This window comes from Diabrotica undecimpunctata, chromosome 7, assembly GCF_040954645.1.
Source record: "Diabrotica undecimpunctata isolate CICGRU chromosome 7, icDiaUnde3, whole genome shotgun sequence".
Lineage (NCBI taxonomy): Eukaryota > Metazoa > Arthropoda > Insecta > Coleoptera > Chrysomelidae > Diabrotica > Diabrotica undecimpunctata.
This window is the reverse complement of record NC_092809.1, coordinates 32,253,325-32,279,873: the sequence shown is the minus strand read 5'-3', so window position 1 is coordinate 32,279,873 and position 26,549 is coordinate 32,253,325. Positions and strand designations below refer to the sequence as shown.

General features: G+C 32.4%; 1 protein-coding gene across 1 annotated transcript; it reads right to left on the bottom strand.

Annotated features, from left to right (window-relative positions):
- Positions 1-817: 817 nt before the first annotated feature.
- On the bottom strand, positions 818-25,173 carry LOC140445156 (vesicle-associated membrane protein 3-like). Its single transcript, XM_072537015.1, has 4 exons — positions 24,972-25,173; positions 24,762-24,826; positions 5,775-5,994; positions 818-1,042 (listed from the first exon to the last, which is right to left on the bottom strand). The coding sequence occupies exons 2-4, from the start codon at positions 24,816-24,818 to the stop codon at positions 978-980; spliced, it is 342 nt and encodes a 113-aa protein (XP_072393116.1). The 5' UTR covers positions 24,819-24,826; positions 24,972-25,173; the 3' UTR covers positions 818-977.
- Positions 25,174-26,549: the final 1,376 nt, after the last annotated feature.

The window sequence follows — 26,549 nt, the reverse complement described above, 5'->3', positions numbered from 1 at the left end:
CTTTTTTGGCCTCTATAAAAAGCTGGAAGTGCTTTTTCGGAAATATCTTTTAGAGCTCTTGGTTTTTTTGATTTCCCAACACATAGGCATCAATCGGTGGGTGAAATTAATGGAACTGTTTACGTTTTGCGATAAAAATTTACTTTTTATTGAAGAAATTATTGAAACTCAGCCGTTTCGGTTAAACGAGGTTTCGGTTAAGGTAGGTTTTACTGTACTAATTTTTAAATATTTAGTTCTGAAAGGAAGAGGCCATTTCCGTCGCTAATCATTATGTCCCCTTGATACCTTGACGTTTTTTGGAGAGTCGTATTTATATTTAATTGTCAGTAAATATAACATGATTCTGTGTATTTCTGGACTGGACATATCTAAATGCTTTTGCCATGGCAATTATTTCAGCGGTGTATATGGAACACTCATCTGGTAGCTTGAAATTGTAATATTGGGAAGAATAAAAATTATTATCCGCAATGCAAGAAACTAAATGATTAAGGAACGCAATAAAAGACAAAAACACATATGATACTGTGGACTAAATAATAGCATCAAGCACAATATCTTAGATTTTAAAACAGCGAATAAGAGATTATGTAAACTAAAAATAAAAAACTTTTTGTTTAAAAATTTATATATTTTGAATAATACAATTTGTTTACCAAATAACCTTTATATCGACAATGACCAATCATAAATGCTACTAACATTTATTGTTTTTAAAATGGATAAATTGACTTGATGGATGACTTTTAATAATGGAAAACAAATTCTCGATAGTTAAACACCCAATAGGTGTTTACTTTTTAAACAGAAACACTTTATTCTATGGAATAATATATTTAAAATAATGACATAAAGCAAACATAGAATTGTAAAATATTTTGTTCTTATTTTAAGTATAATGCAACAATAAATATATATAATCAAATACAGAATATATAATCAGATACAGAAAGCTCTGTCAACATTTAATTTCATTATGGAGATTGTGTTGTGTTTGAGGTCGTGGAGTCTTTGTCCTTAACTGCATTAGCAATGGAAACTGAAACAAAAAAATATTTTTTAAATATTGTACGGAAGCTATTTTCTTGTAGCATTTTATTGTTATTGATATCTTTTATTGGAATTTACCACAATTTCAGTTGAAAATACGTTTATTTTTACGTTACGATTTCCACTTCGGAAATCCTTCTCGAAATAAAAATTAAACAAATAATTTTGATCTGTCAATTCAGATTGCCTTCATATTATACATTTTAAATTGATGACTTAAAAATAGTGTCAATATTTTTGAGGTGCGTTCCTGGGATTTTATTGGAGAACAGTTTGTTCATTCAATTATTACATGAAATTAACTTTAATATGAGAATAAATGTCAGAAAAATCATATCATATGATGTGTCTTTAAAAGACAATCACACCCAATCGTAGCAGTAAAATTCTCTCTTTAGTAATTTCCATTAAAGATAGTAAATAACAAAAAATACTTTTTTGTTTTATAAATAGATAAATACGAGTTTGTTAGATATGATGCGGCATTATTAGCCAACTAAATTCGTATATATACATCTGTATTAATTAACGTTTCTTCAGAGTGAGCCGTATGGCTAAATCTGAAGAAACGTTAATTTGACATTACGTATTTAACATTTTAAGAGTAGCAACGGAATAGACAATGGGTTGTTTCAACATACTTGGATATTTTTCAAGATCGCATTTAGACGAGGTAATTTGTTAATCGGTCTTAAAGTAGCATTCTCCTTCTGAATTATAGGAAGGTCATATAATCGCTTGCTAGTGCTTCTGATTTGCATACATTTTTCTTAATTTGATATTCATTAGCCTCGGTTGAGGCTAGTTCTGAGCAACAAGTTGATTAGTTTTTTCATAAGAGTATTAGTGGGGTGGTGTTTCATTTTCTTGTCGATTTTCATGTTCAGTAGTTCTTTATTTTATTGTTATAGTCCTTGGTTTTAAATACGACAATGACATTCAAATAACGTACAATAAATACACAGTTGTCGTAAATATGCTCCTACATTTGTTTGAAACTTCGTTATAAAGATACTAGCTGACCTAGCGCCTTAAAATTAAATAATATATCAAACTTCAATAAGCTTCTCTTTCGAGACTGTTACTGTAAGTAACAGAAATCTCTGTGTAATGAAATAAATCCGGTCGAGGTGTCAATAGCGACTTTACCATTTCCAATGTCTAACAACTGCTTCGAAAACACAAATGCACTTGGATCTTGTTGCAAAAACACTTGCATGTTATTTGTCAAATGACTGACTGACACAAATTGACTGACGTTAGGTATGCGTTTAGTTCGTTCGCAGCAGTTGTAGCGTTTTATATTTTATAATACGTCCCTGTTCGTTTATCTCGTCAGTACGCATAAAGGTTGCCATAAAATCTGTGTTTGTCTTTTACGAAAATCCTTAATGCGTAAATAACGCTGGATATATTTTTTGTCTATGTGTACTTTCAAATTCCATAACCTTTTGTTACAAAGTCAGGTAGAACTCCGGTTTAAAATCTACGTGCTATTTTGTTAATTTGTATTATGTTATATCTATTAAGTTTTTGTCGCCTAGAGGATTATATTTCATGATGCCTCCCTAATATAAAAAAGAGTTTTTATTTGTCTTTCGTCGTTAAAACGCAATAAACTGGAATATTTAAAAAGGTTGTTTTTGTCGCTTAGAACGAGGGTCCGAGGTATTTTGTTTGTTTAGGTTTTGTAAACACAAGGGAGAGAGTTATTTTATGGCGTGGAATTTGTAAAATTTAACGCAAATAGGGTCGACATTTAAGTTCCAAGCAGGGCAGACGTGCTACAATGTGAGTCGAGCTAAGGAAGTCTAACAAAAGATTTGAAATGTGAAATCTGGGGCAATTTTTGAATCGAACAAGCGATTCAACTTTTTTGTAATGTTCTCATACCAGTGGACGTGATGATACTCTTTGCATAGGCAGTTCTGTCAGAGTGGTCACTGGAAGATTTGAACAGATACTGGAAATTTTTGAAAAGTATTATATAGAATGTCCCCGTCGACAGCTTGATTCCTCCACCAAGTTCCTGTTTCAATCGTTCCTGCCTGAGTACGGAAATGGTTTCCTGTTTTCCATTTTGATTCTTCATTTGATTCCATTCTGTCCAAGTAGCTTCCCAGAGATGTAGCAAGTTTTTCCTTTACAAAGTTAAGTGATTATGTGAATTAAGGTAACAATTTAATATATTAATTCTCCCAAGTTATAAAGACATTTTTAATAATTTGCTTTCATTAAAATAAAAGAATTTGTAATAATTAAAGTTTTATATTATTTTTGTCGTAGCTAAAAAATGTCATATTTTATTCTGTCTTAAGTTGTTATGTTCACATATGACATTTCGCTTTAATCCATTGTTGTTATAAGACAATTTTAATTTGATTATTTTATATAAAAGATATTCCATATGTAAGATTAAATTCAATAATATTTTTCATAAAAAGGATATCCATGAAATTTTGATAATCTAAATTGGCCATATTATAACCTAGAAACCATTTAAAATTTTTGTAGCAATCTCTTATGTAAACGAAGAACATGTAAGTTTTTATTAATTTGGATTATGTTGTATAATATGTTCTTGTAAAATCTGTATTTTTGATAACTGTTTGTTTAAGACAAAAATAAACGTTTAATTTGTTTCTCTGATCTATTTTGAGTTTTATTTGAAAAAGATATTTTTTTTCTATATTTTTGATGTTCCATAATTCTTTTCCTAGTTACAACTAGTGGTTGTAATAGGTATAATTAGGCACCTCAAGTGGCGCCCTATATTAAATTTCTTGAGGTGTTTCCGGTTTATTTTCATTCTGTTTGCCCCAAGAGATTTGTATAAGTACCCCTTTTTTTCTTTTTTTTTGTAGTTGCCCCAATCCAACCCCCATATCTTCAACTTATCCACGACCCAGCTCTCCAACAACCAACTGAGTGTCGTACGCACTAGTTCCGATTATTTTGTTTGCCCAATCTTGTCCCCCATATTCTTACCCTGTGGTAAGCAAAAATATCGTTACACAGTTAATTGGGAAAAAATTATTAAATAAGGAACAGTCTGAATAGAATCATAGCTCCACCAAAAATGTTTTTGATTGTCACGAATATATTTTAAAGTTCTGTCCGGTCCCTATAATGACCTCTTATGGATCAATGCACATTCATACCAAACGATTAATTTACATAACTGTAAAATCTTCGCCATTGCGATATTTTTGAGGATGTTGGAATCTGGTGTTTCATTATTTTATATGTTTAATGGCAATTTCAAGGCAAAATGTGCAATTCGTCCGCCTGCTAATAAAGTTGCAGATATTCCAGATGACACAAACTCTACTGCGATCTGATCCTTGTCATTAACAATAAAATTAGTAATGTTTTTCTGTCCATCCCGCAACAACATAAAGTAAATTCCACCAGATCCAATGTTCACAGCTTCTATTAAAGTATCATACGCAATCCTTTGTTGTTGATTCAATTGCAGAAAATTTGTACGAACTATTTCGGCAAATAATTCAGTGTTGAACTGCTGTTCTCTTTGTAACTGTTGTTTTCTTTCATAAAGTTACAAAGGAAATGAATAACATTTATTTACTGTCAAATATTAATAGTACATCGTAAATTTTCTTTGAAAAATATATTAAGCTACATAAAAAAACTATGTCTTGATAATAAACTAAAATAAAAAAAATAAAAGACAGACCAAACAATTGAACTAGCAACTGGGAGTCTATTACTGTTCGTAAAATTTAAGATTTGATTTTATTTTATTGTTATTTTATTTCATTGCTTTCTATTTTATTTTAATTTTGTTTTATTTTTACTACAATTTACTTTAATTTATTTTATTTTAATTTAATTTAACTTTTTTCTGTTGGCTTCTATTTTATTTTACTTTATTCCATTATATTCTAATTTATTTTAATTTTATTTAATTTTATTCTACTTTATTTCATTTTATTCTAATTTATTTTTATTTTATTCTATTTTATTCCATTTTATTCTAATTTATTTTATTTTATGCTATTTTATTTTAATTTCTTTTAATATTATTCTACGGTTTTATTTTATTTTACTTTATTTTTTCTATTAATTCTATTTTATTTTAATCTATTTTATTTTAATAAACAGTTTCTGACTTATCGCTGAACTTAAAATCTACCTAATAATATATATTTATGTTGTCGAGTCTCGCTTTAAGAAAAGGTAACATTTCAACGTTGTCGTTGGTGATCGTTCAGCTCTTTGCGTTGTGTTTTCTCTCGTGAAATAAAGGCGTTGTCCATTCAGCAGGTAAACAGCTAAATTAAGTACAGTGGGATGGTTTATGGAAAATGAAGAGATTCTAAAAACCGCCTCATTGACATATCTTCCCATCTGATATGTTTAATCGTTATTCAATGTCAATCTATCAATACTGACACTTATTTTGTTAATCATAGCTTCCTTTGTTGATCATAGTATAACGCCATCTATTATAATGCGATTTAAACTGACAGAAAAACTGTTTTTACGTCTTTCCGTACAATTTTTTGAAAATTATCTTTTACACAAACCTTCTCCTGGTACCTAATAATAAAAAAAGCAAAAAAGACATCTAATCTGGTGCAGTCGTTCTGAAGTGATGCGCGTACATACATTTCGGAGATTCATTTTTATTTGTATAGATAAAAACGACCCGTTAAATTTCGACTGTAATTATGTTACACAATAATATATTTACTTACTTATAATGATAATTAAAATAATGAGGCCTATAACCCCCATAATAATCATCATCTTTATATTTTTCCACCAATACTTTCGTTTCAACTTTTGTGCTTGCTGCTCGAATCTTTTGCCGCCTTCTTGAAGAGCATCAGCTCGACTATCGAGCTCTGAAAGTTTCTGGTCCCTCTCTAGAACTTTCTCGACGTTTACTCTCATAATACCGACAACTTCATTCACCTGCAAAAGTAAGAGAGTTTAAAAACTTTAAAAATATAGCGTATTCAACTAATCATAATCTATATATATATATATATATATATATATATATATATATATATATATATATATATATATATATTCAAAATAATATTTCCCTATACTGGGATTTAAATTCATTCGGTTTTACCCAATGAACCTTAACGACATAAAGATTCATAAGAACTACTTGAATTTGTCACCGCATGCGTTCGGGCTAAAACAGAACCTCACTTTTAAACTTTCTAACGATCAAAAATTTAGTTATTGCCGACAATTCAAAGAATTACCTCCTTTTAAATGTATAGTTACATTGGGTTTTTCGATTAACCTTGGGTAAACCTTTGCGTTTTAAGTTCAAAGCTACCATACATTTCCAACGTTATATAAAAAAAAAACTTTTTTTGCACATAGTAACAAAAAACACCATTATGTTACTAGCAAAGTTTTTTAATATTCTAACTCTACAATTCTAAGTTACGGTAAGATCAATAATGTTTTTTAATAGATAATATATGTATATATATGATAAAATGTAAACTTTGTATGGCCATCAAAGTATATGGCACCTTTGTACGCTTACCACTTTATCAGTAAGCGTATAAAAACAGACAGTTAGGAGAGGTTTGTTGGTCTTTCGTGTTTAATTTTGTGAACTTGTTTACCAATTCAAACACACACTGACAAATCGTGCTCAAGCCATAACTTGGGAATGACTTTAACTATTTCATTCGGCTTCTTTTAAGTTTTCTAATACTTTGTATAAAGTTCCTACGGAGGAAACAAAATTTAAGAAAAGGATATGAAACAATATAGTCTTCGACTACAAGTAACTATTACTCATTGATTTAATTTACGATACATATTATATAAACTATTTCATTCGGCTTTTTTTAAGTTTTCTAATACTTTGTATAAAGAAACAAAATTTAAGAAAAGAAAATGTAAACAATGTACACACATGTCCAAAAGTTTGGAATACGTACAAATAATATATCTACGCCTATGGTGGTTTTAAAACTGTTGTTGATATTCATTCTAGAGCATTTTTAAATTAATGAACATGATACAAAATTTGAATCGTTTTTGTATGATTTTGTTCACATTCAATTGATTAGCGTATTTACAAATTATTTCAGTCTTTGTTTAAATTTTAATTGAGCCGTTTAAAAATGTCTAGAAACGTGATATCTCATTTTGACAGATCTAGAGTAATTGCTTTGTTACAACAGGGCTGTAGTCAAAGTTGTAGCAGCACAAGACTGGCAAATAACATTGATGGCTCATAGAAATCGTCTGGAATCTACAAGTGGTATATCCAGAGAAATTTCTAGGCTTCAAGGACTGAATATTTCACGGCAAACAATAACTCGCAGACTAAATGTGGTAAATTTGTATCGTAGAAGACCGCTACGTGTTCCTAAACTAACATACCAACACAAAATAGTTAGGTTGCAATGGGCTAGAGAAATTGTGAATCATGGTCCTAACTGGAATAACGTGATATTCTCTGTTGAGTCAAAAATTGGCTTGGTATCTGATTTGCGAAGAACACTGGTTTGGAGGGCCCCAGGACGACAAGCCGGACTAGAAACAGCCCAACCGCTTGTCCTATTTGAAGGTGGCAGTATTATGGTTTGGGGTGGTATTATGAGTGGTACACGGACGCCACTGCTGGTTCTGGAGAGAAGAGTCACTAGTGCTGTATACATCGAGGAAGCTTTAAATCCTGTCGTACGTCTATTCCGAGGGGCAGTAGGGGATGAATTTGTGTTTATGCACGACAACGCACCTCCTCATCGAACAGCAGTACAAAATTTTCTGGAAGAAGAAGAAGGAATATCTACATTACAGTGGCCCTCGAATTCCCCCGACATATACGTTATTGAACATGCTTGGGACATTCTCAAAACACGCATCAAGAAGCGAAACAATCCCTATTACACTTCGAGAACTAAAAGATGCTGCTCGTGAAGAATGGGAGAGAATTCCGCAAGCCCAGCTCGACCAGTTAATCGGCAGCATGCCAAATCGCCTACAGGCATGCATACAGGACAATGGAGGAAATACTAATTATTAGTTTTATTAAAAATTATTTTTTTCTATACTAAGTTATTTTTAAATTTTTTGTTGTACATTTTAAGTTTTTCACTTCAAGAGAATAAATAATTTTTTTGCATATCGTTTATCTGGTTTTGAGATTTATTTAATATTGTTGAGAATTGAAACAAAATTATGTTTAACTATTCAGAAGAGTTTATATATAAAAATCAATAAAAAGATGAAATATTCCAATATACCAAACTTTTGGACATATGTGTAGTCTTTGACCACAAGTAACTATTACTCATTGATTTAATTTACGATACATATTTTGTTATCAACATTCCATAAATATATGAAAACTGTTTTATTTAGAATACATTTGACTTTTAAAACTTTTCGTTATCAGTATTTTCAATAACTCATTTTAAATACAGTTCAATGTAAGACTTTTACTTAAGTTTAAAATTTTGAGATTTCACCAAGGGCATATAAGCAAGTGATAAATCGTATCCACTCAAAATTAGTGTTATTTATTTAAAAGTGCTGTTCCATCGTGACGTTATGAGGCTTGAGTTTGGAAAACTGCTGCAAGGGGACTAAGAGAATGGCTAAACGCAAAGTAAAGGTGTATTGCACCATATTGTACACACGCGTGTATGACAGTGCAGAGGTGTGCCTAAAAAAACTGACACAAAAGTGTACTGAAGAAAAATGCAGCAGCTCCATTCATATTCTATATTGAGAGCTCTGTAGACACGGAACCTCATTTTCCCGTGCTCGTGGAATTGAATAGAGGAAATTAATAAAAATAAAAAACATAATACGAAACCGAACACTAACGAAACTACTCCAAAAGGAATGTCCAGAAGACTAAGGAAGACCAACAACAACGGGATCGTTAGGATCATTAAGAGTCACTTGAGGAGATTTAATTACTCTACCAGAAAACATCGAAATACTGGGAAGTATCTTGGCTATGCTTATCAGAAGCTCAAAGATAGGAGGGATTAGTTCACACTATCAAGGACGTCAAACAGGGAAACCTCTTAACTACTTCTGGATTCTGGAGGGAGAATCAAGTTGATACAATCGGCTAAGTCTCCCGAAGGGAAAAATAAAAAAAGGGCAAACTTGCAACTTTCTCTCCTAAATATTGTGGTGTAGAAGTTAAAAAAACTGCTGAAATCATAATTAATGTACTGGCGATCCGTTAGATATAACTAACGACACTAACGTATTAGTGTTATCAATATTCATTAACGTAGTTAAAGATAATAAGTAATTTTCATTGTCGAGTATTCGCTAAGGTGCTAATATACCCAGTGAAACGTATTTTCATTACGTAACTTTCTTATGTAGAGACGGATCTTGACGAAATTGTCACAGCTCATAGAAAATAACTCAAATAATTTGCTTGTAAATATGAATATAAAATATGTAATAAAAACTTTTGAAAAAAAATGTCAAAAATCGAGCAAACTCTAGAGATAATTTCAGATATGTTTTCTACTACAAAAATTTTCACAGGTCTTGAAACAAACGAGTTTATTTGAAAAACCAATTCGCACACCATTCATTACATAATGATATCATCAAGATAAATACTGTAAAAATAGTTCATGTCTATTTTTATTTGTTCTTATATGTTGTGTTTCCGCATAATTATATCCAGAAGGGAGATAAAAGAGAACTTGACTATAACTACTTATTGGCCAACTAGGTACTCGGTGAATATAGTGGATATTTTCCACAGAATAGAAATTTATAATCAATCAAAATAGAATATATCATATATCAATGATAATCAGATATTACCATCAGCCATCATCGGAATGAACATATATACTTCATCTAATTTACTTACCGTTGCACGTCATCCGCGTCATAGCCCGTGAGGTCACATGATACCAACACGAAATATTTAGGCGGTAGGTGTGTTCTTTTTAGAATCACTTTGCCGAGTACACTGGCATTACAGCCACTAGAAATATTTTATTATATACGCGTAGAAATAATATTTAAAGATTTCTATTACTGTTAACTTAAAGAAATACACAATAATATGTTTCGTTTAATTTGTATAAATGCATTATAACGCGTTTTTATGAAGAACATTTGTTCGGAACACACTGTAACTGTAATCTAATGAAGGTGATATTTTGGCATAAATTGGTAACATTTTTGACAGTTGCGGTGTTGACACTTTTTTATTTCGAATTTTAAAGTGAATACCTGTTGTTTTATATTTTTAGCTATTTAATAAAATCTGTTCTTTTTAGAACAAAATTAGTGTGTTTTATTTCAGAAATGTTACTTAAGAATTTAAATAGTCGTTGTAAAGATATGGTAGCTCTTTCGTAATAATTATGTAAGCTATTTGATTTAAAATGGATTCAGGATTTTTTATACTTTGGCAACTATGTCAACTTCGATCTCTGTCAATGATAATGACGTGCAACGGTAAGTAAACTAGATGCACTGTATATACAATTCATTCTAAATTCTTGTCAAGCTACTACACAGCTTTTAAACTAAAAAAAAATTGGTGTAAAAGGTGTATTTTTTACCTTTTTCAGCAAACTGTAGACAAAATTTTAACTTGCATGTACAGTACATACAATTCGAAAGATAATGACTTAAAAGTCACACGAGAATGGCTTAAAAATGGAGTAAGGTCTATTTGGCAGGAAATAACCATTGGCAAGAAAATACAGTGGAACTATAAATATGTAATGGGCGCAATGGGAACTTCTGTATCTTTCCAATGATCTATTATATCGGAAGTGGGAAAGTCTCGATGGAGTATGTACAGTTCAATAATTGCTACTGCCAAAATCACACATAAAAATTGTGTTGCAAGAACTTCATAGCAGCCTTTCTGTAGGGCATTTTGGAGTTAAAAGAACACTAGCCAGAGTTTGAAACATATTTTACTGGATCAACTGTCGCGGAGATGTAGAAGGTTGGTGTAAGAAATTCGATTTATGTAACGGTAGAAAATGCCCTAGAATAAGAAGTCGTAGTAAAATGGCACAATATCTATCCGAAGACCATTTTGAACGACTTGTCGTGTCTATTCTCGGTCCTGTTCCGAAGACAGAGTGAGGAAAGAAATACATACTAATGGTAGCAATGGATTATTTTTCAAAATGGCCTGAAATTGCATCCCTTCCTAATCAATAAGCGACTACAGTAGCAGAAACATTCATGGCATACGTCGTATCAAGACATGAAGTTCCTTTAGAGTTACATTCTGACCAAAAAACGAAATTTTGAATCAGAATTATGGCAAGCATTTATGAAAATTTTGGGTATTAAGGAAAGTCGCACATAATAGAACTGTTTGTCAATACTTTTCAATGTGTCACTGATAATCAAAAAGATTGGGGTACTTTAATTCCTCCTTTAATGAAGCAACCGGTTATTCTCCATCGATAATGATCACCGGAAGAGAAATGAAGCTTCCTTAAGATCTTATTTTCGGAAGATTGCCTCCCTGTAAAGAAGAACGTTATTCCTGACGTACATCGAAAATTGGGACAAGTCTACGAATTTGCTCATAAACGTTTTGAAGATTTAAAGTGATAAAGCCAAGGCCAGTCTCGACATGTATACTACTGGGACAACTTTCGAAAGAGGTGATTCAGTATGGTTATACAATCCCAAACGTAAGAAAGGACTTTGTCCGAAACTGGGGTGGCCCGTACACTGTCCTGTAATCTGCGATCTAAAAATAAACGATCTAATCTGCCGCATCCAGTTTTCATCTAGAACTAAACCCAAGGTACTTGATATCCAGAGATTAGCTCCATACCATAGAACTGATCCATCCTGTTGGCTTCGGTCGGTTCCTGATAGACCAGTTATTTGAGGCGAATGACTATAAGGGAAGGAGCAGTGTTACTGATAGTTCCGTAAGATTTATTCCATAAGAAAAGTCCCTTGACGAAAAAAAAAAATATTTAAAAAATCTAGAATGTTCAAGATATCGAAAAATCCCGAAATGTCTCGTAATATCTGGAAGATCAGAAAATGTACATAACTATAAGAAGTTGACAATTTACGTAACAGTAGTAATTGAGTATTTGGAATAGTTGTCATCCATGAAACAAGCAGACTTGTGGGGAGGGAGACGCTTAGGCAGGCATGTCGGTAAAGCAGATTGATATTGGTATGAACCAAGATAGAAACGTATAGAGAAATGTATTAGGGAAGCCCACCCCGCATTGGGACAAAAGAAACGAGAATGATGATTATATACAGGGTGTTCCAAGATGTTTTTAACAGCCCATAATTCAGGAAGTAACGAATATTTTTATTTGAAAATTGGGAAATGTCAATTGGACCTAAAATACTAGCAAGTGACACATACAGAAATCTGTGACGCCATCACGGGCGCTGTGACGTCATTACAATAGAAAAAATTCAATGGATCAGGGCGAAGGTCAGGTCAGATGAAAAGGTATCATCATCATTCAATCTTCACTTATCCACTGCTGGACATAGATCTCCCTCATAATTTTCCATCTATTTCGATCTTGCATCCAATTCCTATCACAACGTTTTAGATCGTCAGTCCAACGTGTTGGTGGACGACCTCTACTTCGGTAGGCATCATCTCTTGGTCTCCATTCCAGTATCCGCTTTGTCCATCTATTGTCTGTCATTCGAGCCAGGTGACCTGCCCAGTTGCTACTCTCTCTACTGCATCAGCCACTCCTGTTCTTTGTCGTAGCTGGCGATTTGGGATCTTGTCTCGTAGTGAAACGCCCAACATAGCACGCTCCATCGCCCTTTGACACACACGGATCTTTTGAAATGTTCTCCTTGTCATGGTCAACGTTTCGGCACCGTAAGTTAACACTGGCAAAACACACTGATTAAACGTTTTTCTTTTAAGGCATATTGGTATATCAGACGATTTGAAAATATGGTTCAGCTTGCCGAAGGCTGCCCAAGTCAGTCTTATACGACGGAGAAGCTCAACGGTTTGGGTATCTTTTCCTATGCGAATCTCATGACCTAGGTATTTATAGGCCATTACCTGGTCTATGGATCTTGTTCCTACGCATATATCTTCGCTGACTACAAGATTTGTCATCATCTGGGTATGAAAAGGTATAATTATCCCAAATTCAACGGTTTTCCCATCTTTTTGGAAATGTGGCATTAAGATAATTGGTAACGATACCGCTGTTTTGTGGGGGTGCGTTATCTTGTTGCCGTACCATGACTCCTCTTTCGCGTAAAGGAATATTCCTCAGTAACACAGGTAGCTCATTTTTCAGAATATTCAAAAATCTCTCACCATTTAAATATTCTTCAAAAAAATATTTCCACACCAAACATTAATTCCCCATCTAGTTCGAAAACGAGTTTCCCTTAACCAGTGCGGATTGTCCACAGACCAGTAATGGAGCTAAGGCGATTTACAAACCCATTATTATGAAAACCCTAGTTAAAAAAAAGAAAATTCTAGTTCTTGAAAAGTCATGAGTGTCTTGCATCATCACTTGCATTATGGTGATAAAGGTTACTCTTCGATCCAAATATGTGGGTCGCAATTCATGAACCAAACACAATTTTAATTGATGGTAATGGTGGTTTTTTAAATACTTTAAACTATAGTTGAAGACACTTAAGTTTCTGCACCAACGGACCTTATGGACATACGTGGATTAATTGTTACATATGCTAAAACATTCACCAAGTTTTGTTCGGTCTGTATTGATTTGACACGATCTCTATGTTTACCGTTCGGAAATGAATCTTGCCGCATCTTCTCAACCATACCAAAGTTAGATAAGACTAAGTTCATCTTTCGGGAAAGCGTTCCATGTCCATAAATCAACAACATATCTATGTATTCATTAGGTGTGAATAGAAAAGTCGTTTTTACTACTGTACATATAAACTCATGATATTTCAAAATTCAATGAATTTTAAAACTACAATGAACGTATTAGTGAGTGAATACAAGAAATGACATTAGCTATTACTATTTGTAGTTATAAGAAAACTACTTAAATAAAATCTCAAGGACAACCTGTGAATTTGTAAAAACTATAAAAGTAGCTAGTTTCAGGTTAATTTGGAGATGATAAATGCGTCATTAAATTGAAAATTTAGCGTAACTATTAACAGTAATGCCCTCATTGTGGTACACCCTTGTATTTGGGATAAAAAGTCTTTCGTTTGATGTAACCTTCACTTCAATTTTCAAATTAAAATATTACTTTCTGAATTATAAGCTGTTAAAAACATCTTGGAACACCCTATACACACACACACAATATATATATATATATATATATATATATATATATATATATATATATATATATATATATATATATATATATATATATGTTAATAATGTTGATGTATATCCGATTTATAAATCTTGTAATAAAAAAGGGAGGCAAAGGCATTTTTTAAAACAAATGATTGTTCCTCTACACATTTCCTAAAAACATAATGATGTCAACATAAACAGTCACTTTAAAAAGAATGAAGCGTTTGTACATATTTACTATAAATAGAAGTGTGTTTCCACAATAATTATACTTTGTAGTGTCTGCTAATAATGACATTGAACAATTTGTACTCCTTACTGCAAATTCTAAATACCATTAAAATAAATTGAGCTTAGTCTATTTGTTGATACTAAAGAAAAAAATGTCGATTATTAATTGATCAAGGGCAATGATGTTGAGAAAATTTATTCAGAAGAAGTATAAAACGGGAAAAAATCTCGTTTATAGATAATGATAATGCTTCATTAAATTTGATAATTTAGATACAGAAATAATAAGGTCAATAATGGAAGGGCTGAAAATTTCTCGATAAATTATAAAAGTATTAAAAAGCACATAAAAAAGTCACCAGGAAAGTATAAATAAATGGAAAATGTCAGAAATAAACATAAAGACAGGTATAAAACAAGGGGCGGCCGCAGTGCAGTAATATTTATATGTCGGCTGTTGCTTTAATTTCAGGATTGAAGAAAATAATATTTTTTTGTGACTATGATGGCCTTGACCGAGCCAATTAGTCAGACATTTTGATATTTTAAAACAAACAAATTTTTTCAATCAGAGGAATTTTTTCTGTATTTCTAACTCTAAATTTTGTTATTTATACAGTGTGTAAAAGCCAAATGGAATAAATTCATTATTTAGGTTACTGTACATATTTATAAAAAATCCCGAAACACGTCAAATTTAAATTATAACTTGACATTCTTTAACGTGAAAATGCAACCCCTACCTTCAAAACCCTTAGAATGACAGGTACAACCCCCAATTTTTAAAATAGGAAGTATAGGCTTGTGATATATCGTTTGAAAGGTCTTTTCATTCTTCATTCAAAAATGTTGTCGCTTTCAAGTTTATTAAGATTAATTAAGATAAAATAAATTAAAATCATGTGGTTACCGAAATTCGCTAAAATGTACTCAAAACTTATTTCCCATTTAGGTCTTGATAATAAGAAAGTGAACAAAAACCATAGCAATGTGGGTTTTAGATGGTAACCATTAAAAAACTTTAAAGAATTTCCGTGGCAGCGTTATTTTAACACGCATTAGTAAATTGTTTTATTTAAGTTGTCAGTATTTTAATTTAAGTAAAAAGTTCGTTCAATTCAATTCTGAAAAATGGTTAGATTAACGGAAATGCATAAAATAACAGTTTTAGAAATGATTGGTTACGGAGATAACACCCGAACACAACAGGAAGTAACTCGCCTATTTCATGAGAAATTTCCTAATTTACCGCCTATATCCCAAGGAACAATAAGTAAAATAGAGAAGCAGTTTCGCGAGTTTGGTCATGAATGGCAGATAAAAAAGCAGCTGCCAATGCACTGAGTGATGAACTCAAATTAGATGTGTTGCTTGAGTTTCAGGAAAATCCACATACATCGAGTAGACAGGCATCCACTACATTCAATGCTAGCCATACATCGATAGTAAACATATTAAAAGAAAATAAATTGCATCCCTATAAGATGATACCTACTCAGGAGCTCATGGAAGACGATTTTGATAGGAGAACTTTTTTTTGTGAGCAAATGATGGACATGTTGGATAACAATATTATCCAATTAGAAGACGTTATGATTTCTGATGAGTGTACTTTTTCACTTAACGGTCATGCTAATCGGCAAAATTGCCGCTACTGGGCCACGGAAAATCCTCACTGGATAAGAGAAGAACACACTCAATACCCTCAAAAGGTTAATGTTTGGGCAGGGATTGTAGGAAACAATATCATTGGTCCCTTTTTCATTGAGGGCAACTTGAATGGCAACAATTATTTGGCACTACTTCAAAATGATGTCATTCCAACGTTGGCAAATTTATATCCTGATCCAGGAAACCCCCAAGTTCCAGCGAATACGATATGGTTTCAGCAGGATGGAGCACCACCACATTACCAACTTAATGTACGGCAGTACCTCGACACAATATTTCCCAATCCGTGGATAGGGAGGCGAGGATCGATTGAATGGCCAGCGCGATCACCTGATCTTACATTATTAGATTTCTTTTTATGGAGATATGTGAAGAGCCATGTGTACAAAACTAAACCTTCTGATTTAAATGACTTAAAAGAACGAATAACGCTTGCGATTAGGTCGATCACGCCTGTTATGTTAAATAATGTTAGAAGACAGTTTTATTTGAGATTAGGATGTTGCCAAGACGTTCGCGGTGAACATTTTGAACATCTACTTCATTAAAATTCATAGTTCTTTTTCGTGTTCTACATTTTATTACGTTTTGCATTACATTTTAGTTTTTGATTGTATTGTAGCGAATTTCGGTAATCACATGATTTTAATTTATTTTATCTTAATTAATCTTAATAAACTTGAAAGCGACAACATTTTTGAATGAAGAATGAAAAGACCTTTCAAACGATATATCAGAAGCTTATACTTCCTATTTTAAAAATTGGGGGTTGTACCTGTCATTCTAAGGGGGTTGAAGGTAGGGGTTGCATTTTCACGTTAAATAATGTCAAGTTATAATTTAAATTTGACGTGTTTCGGGATTTTTTATAAATATGTACAGTAACCTAAATAATGAATTTATTCCATTTGGCTTTTACACACTGTATGTATAAAGATACTACAATTATTGAAATATTTCATTGTTTTGGTTAATTTTATTTAATGATTACTTTTTTTAAATAACTTTAATTATTTTTATTAATTTTTAGTTTTTGTATATATATATATATATATATATATATATATATATATATATATCTGTACCGTAGAGGTCAATGGTAGTATGTCCATCTAGTGAAAGTTTGAGATGAGTAAATAAGATGAATTCCAGAAAATTATTGCAATCATTCTAAATCTGAACACATATGAAATTATGTATTTATATAATTGTAATTTTGTACATTAGTTAGTTGAACAATATTGTCATAGTGTTTTATCAAAAAAATGATAAAAAAAAAACATTTATTCATCATCGCTATCATTAACATTTTGTCTGGTGTGTTGTGTTATACCTCTCGGTTTTTCATAATGAGTGGTAACTGGTCTGTAAGATTGGTCACAGTTGCTGTTCTTCTAGCCACGTACAATTCATGGAGTCTAATTTCTTTAAAAGTCTATAAAAAATTAAAGTCGGTGTATTTTCTGCGTTTTCTTTTTACGGATGAATGGGGATTGAGACTGAGCGTACAGTACTTCAAAATTTTTAAAGTCATATTTGTCCATTTTAATCACCTGATCACCTACGAAACTGATTAATTTCTGCCAATCCCAAAGCGTTACGATCTGCATTGTTGGCTGTTTTTATAGACCTTTCAATTAGAGCGTGTACTTGGTCAGCTTCTAAATGAGCGTGTCTTCTCACTAAATATTTATAGTCAATTACTTTTAAATTAGGTCAGATGTTTAAACGCCAAAAGTAGCTTGTAGTGACCGAAACACCAATTCTTCCACATCAGTTTGTGATAGAACTGCTATAGCTCATTTAGTCAATGCCTAGGCAATTTCGTGTCCACCCCTTCCAACTTCGGATTCATCCTAGACAAGGCAATAAGATTTTTTTTCTGTGGCGTCATATATCGTGAAATTTACAGTCCATAATTTAGGCTAACAAAAACTTTGATTATTGAATAAACAAGGCGTAGGTAAGCATTTTTGTAAATCACACATAACTTTAGTTTTCCCAGCTGATTGTCTGCTCTCCTATTTATCGTTTGCTTTCATTTTGTATCGATTTTCTGCATCTTGAAAATGTTTTTGCCGTATTGGTACTGTTTCTTGTTCGGAACACTTTTTTATTTGTAGCATAAAACGATCGCAAGTATCACACGTTCCACCCAAACCGATTGAAATGCTAAATTAAATACAGCCATAATTTTTTATATAGCCATAATTTAACAGTTTCATTCCTTCAAGTATTTTCTTCCTCACATGATAAGCAATATAATTTGTACATTTTTTCACGGCTTAATTCCGGTCCGAGATATTTTTTTGCAGTTTTTGGTCGAAAATATTGACTGTCGTAGCACGGAAACGACTGTCTATTTTGTGTACCTGTAATCAACTTAAAAAAAGTAATAAAAAATTTCTAGTTTAAATTGTTGTTTAATATGTCAAAACCCATAAATTGCAAAAAAAAACAGAAAATTGGAGCAAAAAAAAAATATATTGCAAATCACCCATGTTTCACATACCACCATAAAATGTCAAAAATACGAAATATAAACTTAAAATAAAGTATGGCCACCACGTTGGTTTATCACAGCTCTTCATCTACTTTTCATGCTCCGAATCACATTGTTAATGTCTGCTTGAGGTAGTTGTGTCCATTGTTCTCTCAGAAGCTCTTTTAATTGAAACTCATTGTATATATTGTCCATATGTGGAGTAATTCTTCGTTGGAGCATGTCCCATACATGCTCAATGGGATTCAAGTCCGGTGATTGTGCTGGCCACGGCAATACATCAATATCCAACTAGTTTGTTACAATATGCGCAACATTTTGTCGAGCGTTATCATGCATAAAGTAGAAATTTTCTCCAACAGCAGCAGCAAACGGGCATAGTGTCCAAATATTGCTGACTTGTGAGAAAGCTATGTGGGAAAATGAGGTCAGTTCTTCCGTCAATCATGATTCCGCCCCATACCATTAATGTACCACCTCTGTATGCATACACGTCTTGAAGAAGTCGTAATCGTTCTCCATTTCCGGGTCGTCTCCAAACTCTTGTCCGACGAGAATCTGGATGAAATCCATATCTAGACACGTCAATAAACAAAACTGTGGCCCAGTCATTGTCAGTCCAATTCTGAAACTTTTGACACCAGGTTAATCTTGCAGCGCGATTGCCTCCAGATAGAGGTGGATATCTCAGTGGTCGCCGACTACGAAGATTAGCTTTATGGAGACGATTCCTCACAGTACTGCTGCTAATTGTTACACTATGTGCAAGCTGTAATTCATTAACCAGCTCGGGTGCTGTGATTGTTGGCTGCCTTCTGGCATTTAAATTAAATATCGGTCTTGAGCGACGATTGTAGAGCGACCACGTCCTGGATGTTGCTCGGCTGGACTCCCAGTGTCTCTAAACCGACGCCACAAACGACTTACGACGCTTTAGGAGACACCCAGCTGGTCAGCAACTTGAGATTGTCGCATACCAGCTTGAAGGAGGCCCACGACTCTATTCATCTCTTCCAACGTTAAATGTTGTCGTTGCATGGTAAAAACACTATCTTTAACTCACCTATTAAACAAAAATGGTATAAAGTGACTAAAATTAAAAATAAACAAAACATAAAAATGTCGATTTTTTTGTCCCTTTTAAAAAATATTCTAAAACACGTATTGCTATCAGTTTAAAATTTTTTTTTTGATAAGAAGTGAGTGTCTGTATCAACAATTATAGTACAAGCAAATTTATATGGTCATGAAATTTCTGTCATTGGTATTGTCAAATTATTAAAATATCCTTAGACTTTTGCGTTGCGTGTATATATATATATATATATATATATATATATATATATACATATATATATATATATATATATATATATATATATATATATATATATATATATATATATATATATATATTAAGACGCTTAACAGATTGTGACGATAATATACTCTTATCTTGTCTAGACTCTAGAGTACGCCTACGTATTCAACACAACATGTTTTTATAGCGTCACTGGCTGTATAAAAGACCGAGCAGAAATCCATTAGAGGCATTCTTGGTGTATTGAACTAAAAGAATACCTACCTACCTACCGGAACAGATGAGCTGAACGTGTTCCATTCCGTCGATTTGGTGAGTTGAACCAAATCGATAATTCCCCGTCCTGCCTCGGCGATTACATGCATTGAATTGAATGTAGCCACCGAGTTTCCTTTACTGTATGATGTGTTGAATCGAAGACGCCTTTAAGATTAATTTCGCCAATCGTCGATTTATTATTCACGGATCAAATATCGTCACACTAACATTCCAAGATCTACGAAAGCCGGATATGTACATGTAGAACTTATATAAATTTGAAATAACGAAATGATTTTCATATTTTATCTGTTTAGATCAAAATAAATGTCTTGAGAAAAACGAATTCTGTCTCCGACTGTTATTTACTACCCGAGGTCATCACAATAAATTTGGCTTATACCATCTTGGAGAAATTGGTTTTGACTTTCGCAAATAAATAAATTATTAGAACTTATTAATTGTCAAAAATAGCTTGACACTTGGACCTTTTTGATATTAGGCAGCACCTACGATGCGCAGTGAACAGCAACAAAATTATCATCATTCTTATTTCGTGATCGTTGAAAGCGAGGTTTTTTTACAGTCTGCGACAAAAAATATTGTTTTTTCTTTTACCTGTGTTGGAAGAGTTATTATTGTGATTGATTTGAGTTTTATCGTGGAATTTGTCATCAAATTGTCTAGATAAACACTGATATAATGGCAAATGTAGTTGTTTTTATGGATCGAGAAGCGATACAAAATCAGCCTGTTAAAGATTAAAAAAAAAAGTACATTAGAGCGTGCTGCCTTAGCAACGAAAGTAAGCACTATAAAACTGATTTTCCATGAAATGAAAAATATAGAAGAAAGTGCATCTACATTATTTTCTACAGTTAACGAAAAAAAAAAATGAAATCTACCCAAAAATCCAACTTGGACTATATTAACAGAGGTTAACATTGTTAAATATTGGTTTATGTCAAGGAAAACAAGTTCCTACCTTGAGACATAAAACAAAACAAAAATTAGTGAAGACAATATGTATACAGGGCTACATAAAACTTAATATATTAAACATTATATGGAAGAAAATCGTCCCATAATTTACATAGGTAAAACTATTATATTAAATAAGTTTCATCCATGTAAATTATGGGGTAATATAAGTATGGGATAAGTAATAATAAGGTTTCTCATACTCATGACAAATACTGTGGAGACAATAGAATATAAATATGTTTATTCACAAGAATCAGTTGGCAAACAAATAAATAATCAAAATTTTTCCAATTAAAGTGAATAGTCTCAGATACAAATCTAAAAAATAGATACAAATATAAAGAAGATACAAATTTAAATATCACCGAAGGTTTCCCAAGCCAGTGTCCAAAGGGCTGTTTAAAATTTAAATCTGGTACTAAGTTAGGAGATTATCACAGTGAAATGAACTATATTGATTATAAAAAATGGATTCATGAAAAACTTATTCCTAATATAAACAGTAGTGTATCTATTATAGAGAGAATATAATTATATTATAGGAGAATACAACATAGAGGAAGTAAAAAACTTTATATACTTGGGATCCCTAGTCACGTCTGATAATAACGTTACGGAGGAAGTGAAGAGGCGAATATTTATTGCAAATAAATGTTACCATGGCTTAATTAGACACCTAAGATCAGATAACGTCGCAAGAAAGACAAAATGCCAAATATATAAAACCCTAATAAGACCGGTACTCACATATGGCTCAGAAACCTGGACACTTACTAAAAGAGAGGAAACGTTGTTAGCCACCTTCGAAAGAAAAATCTTGCGACACATATATAAGGGCACAAAAGAAAACGGAATATGGCGAAGACGATACAACTCTGAACTATACAAAATATACCAGGATCCGGATATTATAACATTCATCAAAATAGGACGGCTGCGTTGGATAGGACATGTAGAAAGAATGGAAGAAGGCGAAATACCAAACAAAATATTCAAACAGATGCCAGTAGGAAAAAGAACAAGAGGAAGACCAAAACTGAGACTCTTAGAACAAATAGAAAATGATATAACAACCTTAAAAATAAAAAACTGGAGAAAAAAAGCACGAAACAGATCGGAATGGAGAAGAATCCTAGAACAGGCCAAGACCCAAAAAGGGTTGTCGAGTCAGTGATGATGATGATGATGATGATCTATTATAGACAATACTTACACAATATCAAAGTTCAAAAATGTCCAACTATGGGGTGCAAAAAAGACGAAATAAAGGAATGGTTAGAACAGCGGAACATTCCCTTTTCAGAAGAAATGATAAATGCAGAATTATATAGCATAATAAAAATTCACAACTCCAGATATAAAACATAAGAGATAGATCAGATTATGAATGATTTACATCACTCTGTCTTAAGACTACTACCTTACAACCAGGGCCCTGATTCTATTTCATTTCGATGTCGAAATTTAAAAGCGACTACGCCATGACAGTCGCAATCGCTAGCGATTCTCATTCATTTCGATTGTAGTTAAAACTGGGGATATTTACTTTATCATTTTGACACTGCTGAAAATTTAGGTTGGCCCTGTTGTTTATTGGCTGCACTACGCTTGTTGAATGTTTGTTTTGTTTACGTTACGTGAACGTCTTTTTTTTCTTGTTTGAGTTGTTAAATCATAAATATTGGCCATTCTCAATTATATTTTGAATTGAAAGAAAAGATTGCAAGAAAAAAAAGGCGATGTGGGAGATCCTTAAGTTATAACCACTAAGATTTGACTTAGTGGTTATATTCTAATATATTTTTAAATTTACTGCAGCTTAGTAATACTAACAATAAACATTTTGGGTATCCTAGAGGCATAAACACCTTCTTCCAAATATGGTTCTAATACCCTTATTAAATAATTTGCAGCTTGTTTATTAATCCGGAATTGCTGCCTAAATTGAGCATCACTTAGTGAAAAAGAATTTTGAGTATCCCGTAACATTCTTCTTATCCTCCGTTATGAACGTCGGATATCTAACCTCTCTAATTCCTCCAAAACTAGCAAATGTCCGTAAAACACAGCCATATTGATACTTTTTGCCTCAGTTTTCCTTGCAAGGATCAAAACACCGCCTACTTAAACTGAACCTAAGTTCACTTCTCCCAGTCCAGTCAGTCATGTCAGATTAATTTCGACTCGAAATGAAATTTCAACCACTTTCTTGAAGTTGAAATTAATTTCGATAAGTCGAAAACTAGTGACGTCGTTTGGTTAGTTCAGCTGAAATCCACAAGGTTCGCAAAGTCTCATTTCGACGTCGCCATATTAATTTCGACATGTTTTGAGTCGAAATCTCAATTAGAATCAGGACCCAGGACTTAAATCAAATTAGTGGCCTGCTCTAAAACCATAATGTGGAAGATAAAAATGTGAACTTTAAATTTCAAAAAGATATCTCCAGAATGTCATCACTTAAAAGACAACTGTTTTGAAGATAATTGTTCCAGGATTTGAAGTTTTCTTTTGTGAAAGGTATTTAGGAACTGTATATGGTAGATTTCAAACAACTATGATAAATTAGACAGTTGGAGGGAAATCAAGGGGGCAACTTAAGCTCAGATATCTGTATGAATTTGACAGATATTGGAGTTTGTTGGGAACAGTTTTGAGGCAGTTCAGAGCTCCCTAGGGAGTGTAGCGCCATCTGATAATGATTCCATAGTAAAATATAAATATATTTTATATAGTGAATGTGTTTTTTATAATAGAATACTTTTTAGGACTAATTCTCATTTCATACAAAGCTTCTCAATTTCAATAAAAATATGTATTAAGTGTATTTTTCATGTTTTCTTATAACACACTTGCAAGCTTTATTTTAATACATTTTTCTGAAGACTGTTAATTACTAAATATTCTTAAACTAATTTTTGCAGGAATTAATTTTATGATTGAAGTTGCACAGAAAACAAGCAACAAAAATATTTTAATGTCTTAATATTAACAACTGATAAGTTGGCCCCGACCTGGAGCATTTTTTTGTAGCAATAATACTGCTCTGTTATCTTACAATTAATGATCCACCCTGTATTCCATGGTTCAACAAGTTATCTGAGCAAGGGTTATTTGTCATCATGTCATCAGTATCAGTAACATGACAGCTGTCAAAATTATATTATCTCCACCCTGAATTTCCTTATCTTATGTGCAAAATAAAAATAACACCAATGATATCAAAATGTACATTGTTTGTATCGTATATAATTCAATATATCTAAAACCATAAGGTTAAAATCAATATCTATTTATCTAGTAAAATATTTTAGAAACATTTAATATATCTTCAAAAACAGGCAATCACAAAAACGAATCAGTTAGCGTCTTATAAGCAAAACATAATAAAAACAAAAAAACATTGTATGTAAAAAAGTTGTTTAAGACTTTTAAGTTACCTGTTGCTGGGTCTGCTCCAGTTTGGAAGGGGCTCTGCTGGCACCGGGAGTCTCCATGTTTTCTTCTGAAAAAAAATATGTAGTGCTCGGCATTACGACAAAAAGTCTTTTACTCTACTAAATCTTATCAACAAATGAGTAGGGAATAAATAATCTACAGTAGTACCATAAGAATGACACATTGACAAATTAGTTCATGTTTCCACTTACTTATCAAAAATACCTCTTTAGGAACGATAACACTAAATTTACAGTTTAAGTTTTAATAAAACTTTGAATACTGCAACGGAAATTAATTGTAAATTATAAATAACAAAAAATAAACATAAAAAATAGCTTTTGTTCTTTACTTAAGTAGCCATAATGTCAAATTAATTCAATGGCGTATAATCTAAATTGACGTTTATTGACTTACTAAACAGAAATTCGATGTTGTCATATTTACAAAAGTAGTGACTGGTGCAATTTAAATAAATGTTTTATCAGTAGCGGTGTAATTAAGTATTAGAAAGGGTTAGAAAAATATAAACAGATTAAAAAGTTTAGATTTTATTTCAAAATTTAAAAAAATAGGAAATGTATATATTCTTTTTAAATTATTATTTAACTATTAAACTATTTTTTTAAATTCTGTAGGTGTGAAGTGTTTTAAATGGGGAGGAAGTAAACATTAATATTAGAAATCGATTATTTAAAATATTAAAAAAGTAATAATAGAAAAAATAAGTAACCCAAAAGAAAGAAATAAGTAATGAAAAAATAATTAACATGGTTCGAAAAATTAAACAAAAGAAAAAATAAAATTTTAATTGCCCACAGTTGCTGTTCTTTAGGTTTAATATCGGGTATTACCTTTTCTACATCTGCAGAGAATTTCAATACGCCTAGGCACACTTTATGTTGCTGAATCTGTTCTTGCAGTATATGTTCCCATTCTTTAGTCAACGCTATTTTCAGCTCTTGAATCGTTTCTGGTAATGGTTGCCTCTTTATAATCTTTTTCCCTAAAATGTCCCATAAATGTTCTAATTAATTCATCTCAGGACTGCAAGCGGGCCAATCCAAAACAGATTTTCCCACAGTATTTAGGTAGTCCATGACGATTCGCGCAGTGTGTGGACGCGCATTATCCTGCATAAATAAAAAATTATCCCCAACAAAAGGGGCGTAGGGACAACATTATCCTCCAGACACTGTCGTTATGTATATGTCTTCTGTTAAAGTTCCATGTTCGATGAAAATTAATTCGGTACGACGGTTGAAAGAAATGTCCGCCCATACCATAACACCTACGCTCAAATGACGTCCTGGGTAAAATACAGCAAGGTGCAAATCGTTCTTCGGGAGTTCCCCAAATACGTTCGTGTCCGGCTGGAGATCGTAAGCAAAAACGAGACTTGTGAAAAAACATTGCAACACTCCAATCCCTAGTGATCATTAGTAAACTTCATCCTGTTAGCTCGATGAGCTGTTGTTAATTTAGGGAATGCTAATGGGTTATGAAAACGTAAAGTAGAGAAAAGTAGCCTAATTTCGGATAGTGTCTTAATTTCGGATAGCGGTGTATCTAAAAAAGTTTCTTTATTTGCGAACAGAAACCTATACGTATGTCACGCTGAATACCACAGAGAACATTATCTTAAATTGTTTAGGTAGTAGAGCTGCTCCCCGTTAGATGGCAGTGCCGAAACCACCAAACGTTATTGTGCAGTTTTTTTTCGGTCGTATTTCAAAGCCTATTTTTTCGTGTTTTTATTCCTGTTTGAAGTTTGATCTTTTGGCAGGGGT

What these genes read in the sequence shown, in the direction of transcription:
- LOC140445156 (XM_072537015.1), bottom strand. Translation starts at nt 24,818, where the DNA reads ATGGAGACTCCCGGTGCCAGCAGAGCCCCTTCCAAACTGGAGCAGACC. An exon ending in TGGAGCAGACCCAGCAACAG is followed by an intron (nt 5,995 to 24,761) that starts GTAACTTAAAAG and finishes TTACTTTTGCAG; the next exon opens with GTGAATGAAGTTGTCGGTAT. An exon ending in TATTTTAATTATCATTATAA is followed by an intron (nt 1,043 to 5,774) that starts GTAAGTAAATAT and finishes TTTTTGTTTCAG; the next exon opens with TTTCCATTGCTAATGCAGTT.